At 44.6% G+C, this 6,000-nt stretch overlaps 1 protein-coding gene across 1 annotated transcript in view; it reads right to left on the minus strand.

Annotated features, from left to right (window-relative positions):
* The window catches only part of FAM177A1 (family with sequence similarity 177 member A1), a 15,950-nt gene extending 9,950 nt beyond the window's left edge, over positions 1-6,000 (minus strand). Inside the window, exons 1-2 of the mRNA XM_035329268.1 lie at positions 5,825-6,000; positions 1,614-1,790 (exon numbers count right to left, since the gene is read on the minus strand). Coding sequence (XP_035185159.1) covers positions 1,614-1,790; positions 5,825-5,911 — 264 coding nt within the window. The 5' untranslated portion in view covers positions 5,912-6,000. The remainder of the gene's footprint in view (positions 1-1,613; positions 1,791-5,824) is intronic.

The following is a 6,000-nucleotide window of genomic DNA, read 5'->3' on the forward strand; positions in this document are numbered from 1 at the left end:
CAGTGCCACCAAGCCATCCAAGATTAAATGCAATGGCTTTGCTCAGGAGCCCCAGCCCCAGCTTTCCATAGTCTCATTGCAGCTCAGTCCTCAAACTACTACTTTTTCTTCAAGGTAAATTAATTTTATAGAGGGGGAAAAAGAATTGATTGACAGTCCTTCCCAAAGCAAGCTCCTCGTGTTCGCACCACTTACTCAGAAGAGAATGAGCAGAAAGTTAAACTTCACTGCAATCCCCCCAGGAAACCCCAGCTTTCCCGGAAGGATGCACATATAAATAAACACAGAGCCTAGTAGTACAGTAAATAGTGAGCTTCATACACGACGTTTCTTAAGAACCTATTCCCAGACTCTGGTGCATGAGTCATTTTGACAGCAATGCTTACGTGAGGTAGGAAGCAGCACCAGTTTCTGTGCATGCCAAGACTCTTATCGAAGTGTGGGAACAAGCAGCTCTAACCAGGGTTTGTCTCCAATGTGCAATCAGGCAGGACTGGCTGCTGTACAAAGCAGTAACTCCCAGCCACTTCACTGTACTCAGCACATAGGGAAGGATCCAGCCAATTTCAGGGGCTCCACCTCTAACTTCAGCACAGGCAAACAAGGCAAGCAAGAGCCAGGAAGGGAGTCCTGCAGGCAGGCAGGGAACAGGTCTACAGACCCAGTTTGTGGAGGACAGAATTGTAGGTGGGTAGAGAAAAGAGGTAGTTGGAACACCAGTTTGTGGGGCTGTCATAAAAGAAACATCAGACGGGGAGTGTGGAAAGATGAAGAGATGGATGCCTATCTTCTCTGAGACTGATTGCCAAAAGGCAGGGAGCTGCTTCCTCCAGTGCACTGCTGCTGGAGTTGCAAATCTCTAGGCTACAAAACACATTGTCAGACACTCCAACAGAATAAAACAGGTGATAAACTTCATTTTACCTCCAACTGTAGATACCAAATCATTGACAAAAAGGGAAATGTTTTGGTCTTTTTTTAGTAGCCATAAAACACACTATTAGAGGCAGCTTTAATTGTCCTAACTTCACTTGGATTTGGACCAACACATGGGAGATGTCATTCAGCTTGAGCAAATCTCAACAGTTTAAAACACAGATGGACTTCACATACATGGACTAGGCAGATCCCTTAAAACCTGTTTCTGATATATCACGAAGTTTTCCTATACTTCTGCAAATCATCTGTTTTTTTCCTTTGTACACTCCTTTAATTGCTAGTATGCTAACACTAAATTGCAAGCTCAACTCTCCGCTGCCACCAAAGATAAGAAAAAATGCCCTCCCAACTGATTTTTTCAAATGACAGTGTGAATAAAAGAGACACCAAGCAAATATTATTAGAGGGGAAAATTCTGGAGAGGACAGATTAGAACTGTGAAGAAATTAAACCCATTTCTAATTAGTAGGGCTATTTCAGTGAGGGAGGGCTGCAGGACAAAGCTTCTCAGAATACTTCTCTGAGATTTCTTGATGCCTAGAGGCAATCGAATTTACCGCATCTTTAATACAGCAAATCACATTTGTGACATAAAAATTAAAGGATAAAATGCAGGCAATGCAGGTAATCATACAATAAACCAGAAGCAGCAATTTATCAACCAAAATACCTACAGGATCTACAGGAGGCAACAGGTCTTTCTTCTCTTGTTCATCTTCCTCTTCATCTGTGCTGTATTCTTCCATTGTTTCTCCACTTGCAAAATGAATAACCCTTCTGGGAACTTTCTTCTTCTTCCCTATGACACCCAGCTCCACATTCTCAAAGCCTCTATCTCCATTTGCAAGTTGCTATAATGAAGAAAAAAAATCATTATCTCAAGTACACTTCCGTGCAATAAGCTGCAAAACTGTAAGAGTTCCCCCTTAAAAAACATCATGAGGTATTTAAAGAATTTTAGATTGTTTACCATATTCAATGGATATATCTAAGAGCTTGGCTGTAGATAAAGGATAGGACTGGAACATTATTGTTTGCAGATGCATAAAAATTATCTACTCACTAGAAATAACAAAAAGATAAGTGACTTCATTTCAGCACAGACAGGTGGTTTTAAAAAATATCTATGCCAACAGAACGCTGTTATGTAAGAGTTCCTTAGCAGAACACTTTAAATAATTTGATGAGCTCATAAGTGTTAATATTTAAGTGTACTGTTGGTTTCTGAATTAGTATCTACTGAAGTGAATTGAGTAACTCAGAGGCTATAGCCACCTCTTTGCAAGTTTAGACAGAAAGCTCTAGTTCGAAAGAAAACCGAGTCAAGGATAACTAAGCCACCAGGCTCAAGCTTTAGAAAGATGCCCCAAGGAATCTGCCCCTCTGGGTTTTCATTAGCAATCATCATCAGTACAAGGCACCATGCAAAAACAAGAACACTGAAACTGGTGCGTAAGGACAGATGAAAAAGAAAAGCACAATGTCTGGTTTTGTTCTTCAGGCTGCTGAATACTACAATGCCATCTTCGAGCCACAAGCGTTAGAAAAAATATACTCCTAGTTCAAAGGCCAATCACTCCCACAGACAGAATTTTAGTGAGGTTTTGTATTGTATCTATCAAAATAGAGTCTGTTTCTTGGTAGAGCTTTTAAATACTACTACAACAAATGCAAAAACTGTTTTGAAAACATGTCTGTCACACAGAGAAGGACACAGAAGACAGGAAACGTTAGCCACACATTTTTAATGTACCGTGAAGTTTTTTAAAAATGCATGAGTTCATGTAATTTAAAAGCACGGCATAAGAAACTTGTGGAAGGAAATGTGTGTAGGCATACACAGAATTACGGCTGCATAAAACGGACAGGTTCCAATTTTTGACTTCTTGTCTATGCAACCCCAGCAGCCCTCACAGATCACGAATCAAAATTATTACTAAAAATGCGTATTTTTATCACACAGTTGTAAAATAACCCTTAATCATTATGAGCACAGTATCGCCCGTCCTGCTGATTCTGCTGCATTACATAAATCAGCCTTGCAACAAAGAAAGGCTCAGTTAGCCAGGATAATCAGGGGGCATGGTATAGTGGGGCAGGAGAAGGCAGAGGAGAGCAGAACTGCTGCCTTCATTCCAGGCAATAGATTTTTCTCATGCCCACAGAGCAGAGGGAGGGAATATAAAGATCACGTGCCAAGCCCGACGATGTGAAGAGGGAGTACACACATTCATCATCCTTCCTAGCCCTCGTACAGCTGCTTCAGAAAACTGCAAGTCATTTCAGCTTCCTGGAGTGTTTCTTAGCTACCGTGGCACATTGTGTGTGTTTTCCTGGAGGAGCAGAGCAGAATCAAGTGACAAGTTTTCCAAAGTATAATCCAGCTGAAACGGCCTTATGTTTTCATGCAGGAACGCAAAACTGACTGCACTGGGCCTAGTGCATTCTCTCTGCTGAGTTTCAGTCTTGGAAACACAGCAGTGGCAGAACAACAAAGCTACAAAAATATGAATGCTGAAAAAAGCAAAACAGCCTAAGTACAGGGAGCATCCCTTGCTGCCACTGGAAAAGCAGAGACCACTTACTGCAAGTCAGCTCTGGCTTTTTCGGAGCATAAAGCACCACAGAATCAGCCTCTTAAGAGAATTTCACACTCTTTGATTGGAATAGTATGGTGATTTCATTGTTTATGTTTAGTCACAGTACTGAGGAGCACTATTTCTTGTGACACAGCATCACCAATATTATTGTAATTAATAATCGCAAGCAGCATAAACCCTCGCCTACAAGCTCCTCTAAAGGCACAGTCTTCTTCTGAATTTGATTCATTTAACTCAAATACTTCAAACATGTTTTAACTTAGAAAAATACTGTAGTTAATATTTAAAGTTTAAAAAGCGGGCTTTAATTCCTACACCTTTCAACCCATCCCACACTCCTCTTACACTACCTACGGTGAGAAGCTCAGCACAGCTGGCACCGGTACAAAGTTTCAGACAAATGCAGCAGTTCCAGACAATAAGGATTCATCAAGGAACAATGAATCCAGTTGCCCTTAGTAATCTGGTTCAGAGTCCTAAATTATTAAATAAAACACATCAGCTGTTACTTTGGTTATTACACGGTCTACAAACTCGGATGCTGATTTTAGTCATCACAGTAGCATTTGTCCTTTTAACTTTTATATACACAGTACCAGTTACAGCCAACTCTCAACCCAGCTGCAAGCAGAAAGTTCTGCATCAGTAAATTTTATTTATCTTTCCAACAAAGTCTACCCAAAAATGTGGCAATGCAGATCTATTCCCTAAGTATCATCCAGGTTCGCTTTATAGCCAAACAGTACATTATTTTCTGCTTGAGGCTTTACACATTTGATCTTTCTTTCCAAGTGTGATCTTTCTTTTCCAGTACACGAGGTCATTACACAGACCGTCCTTCAAGTACACAGCTCTGCTCAGGTTGCCATCTCATTTTTTTCCACAAGCCTATCCCCCTCCAACACATTATATAGGCCTTGAAAGGCTCAGCAGCTGACATAACCTCACGCTATACAAGTATTTACCATGGCTTCTATGCTGTCAGCTTTGTGCCAACATGAGGGCCTTTGTGCTTTCTCCCACAGTATCTAACGATGTGAAGACACTCCAGGAACACTGTAAAGACACTTCCCTTTCCTTTCAAATGCCCTCTTGGAATTTTTCTTTGCTTTATGACTTCCCCATAAACCTCACCTGTCAGAAAGTCACATCCAGAGCTGCTGTTCCTCGTTAACCATTTTTTCACCTCCTCGCCTACCTCACCCTTTGGCCGGAAACACACCGAGAGCAGGGAACATTGTGGCCCTGTTGGTACAATATCCAGCACAATGGAATTTAAGTCCACAATCTAAATGCCAAAACAAATAAGCTACAATTAAGGATGAGGTGTGCCAGGACACCTGCAGCCAGTGGGGCTCAATACAACTAACACAAGGCGATGCAATAACCTCCAGTCTCGTCGAAGAAAAGCAACCAGCAATAAGGAGAAGAGACTACTCACTTTGTCACTTTCTAATCTGTCAGAACCCGGTGTTGTATGCAAGAGCTTTTGTTCCAAAATGCCAAAGCCTGTGACATTCGCTCTCCCTCAGCAAGACGAGTAATTCGGTTTGCACAGATCTACTGATCCGACAGTGCCAGTTACTCGAAGGCTGGTAATACCTATTGAGAAATATTTCCACCCCTGCTATCTCGCCTGCCTTACTGGTTTCGTTGTGTTACTTTTTTCTTTTTTGGCTAGGTATTTTTTCGGTTGGTGGTTTTTGTTTTGGATTGTTTTTTGTCATATTGCTTGACTTTCTACCATCGTGTTCCAACTGCAATTAAAAAGCACGGGTATTTTGGAAGCAGGAGATGACAAAATAGGACAGTCAGAAGGGAACTGTAAGAAACCCCGGGCGCTGCAAGCACCAGAACGGCAGCACAAGGAGCTCGGCACAGCACACGCAGGTATCGGGGATAAAGCCCCAGCAGGAGACACACGGGGCCGGCCAGGTGGAAGCGTCTCGGAGCCTGCCAGGCCCTCTCCGGCACGCCTGCCAACTTGTCCGCGCCGCCCGGCAGCGGAGACCTGTCTTAGTGCAATATTTATCAGGGCCGTTTGTAAGAGGCGTTGTTTGACAGGTGAAACACAAGACACCGAGCCGCGTGCCCGCCCTGCAGGCTGTAAGTACAGCTCACTGGAAGGGCACGCTTCCTTCCTCCCTTCCTCCTCCCCCTGCACCCCGGATCCCCGTCTCCTGCCCACCCTGCCCCGGCCCTGCCCGCCGGGCTCGGGGCACGCAACGCCCCGCAAATGGCCGCCTTCCCCGCCGAGCCCCGGCCTCCCCGGGCCCGCTCCTCACCGGCTCGGGCTCCATGGCGCAGGCGGCAGCCGCGGGGCCGGCGGCGGGGGCGCAGTACAGGGTGATGGCGGACAGCCCCTGCTCCATCTCCCTCCGCCCGCCGAGGCGCCGGGGGAGGGCGGCAGCGGGCCCGCCGCGGCCCAGGGAGGCGAGCAGCCGGGCGGCACCGCCCGTCA

The sequence above is a fragment of the Oxyura jamaicensis genome, chromosome 5, assembly GCF_011077185.1.
Source record: "Oxyura jamaicensis isolate SHBP4307 breed ruddy duck chromosome 5, BPBGC_Ojam_1.0, whole genome shotgun sequence".
In the NCBI taxonomy this organism is placed as follows: domain Eukaryota; kingdom Metazoa; phylum Chordata; class Aves; order Anseriformes; family Anatidae; genus Oxyura; species Oxyura jamaicensis.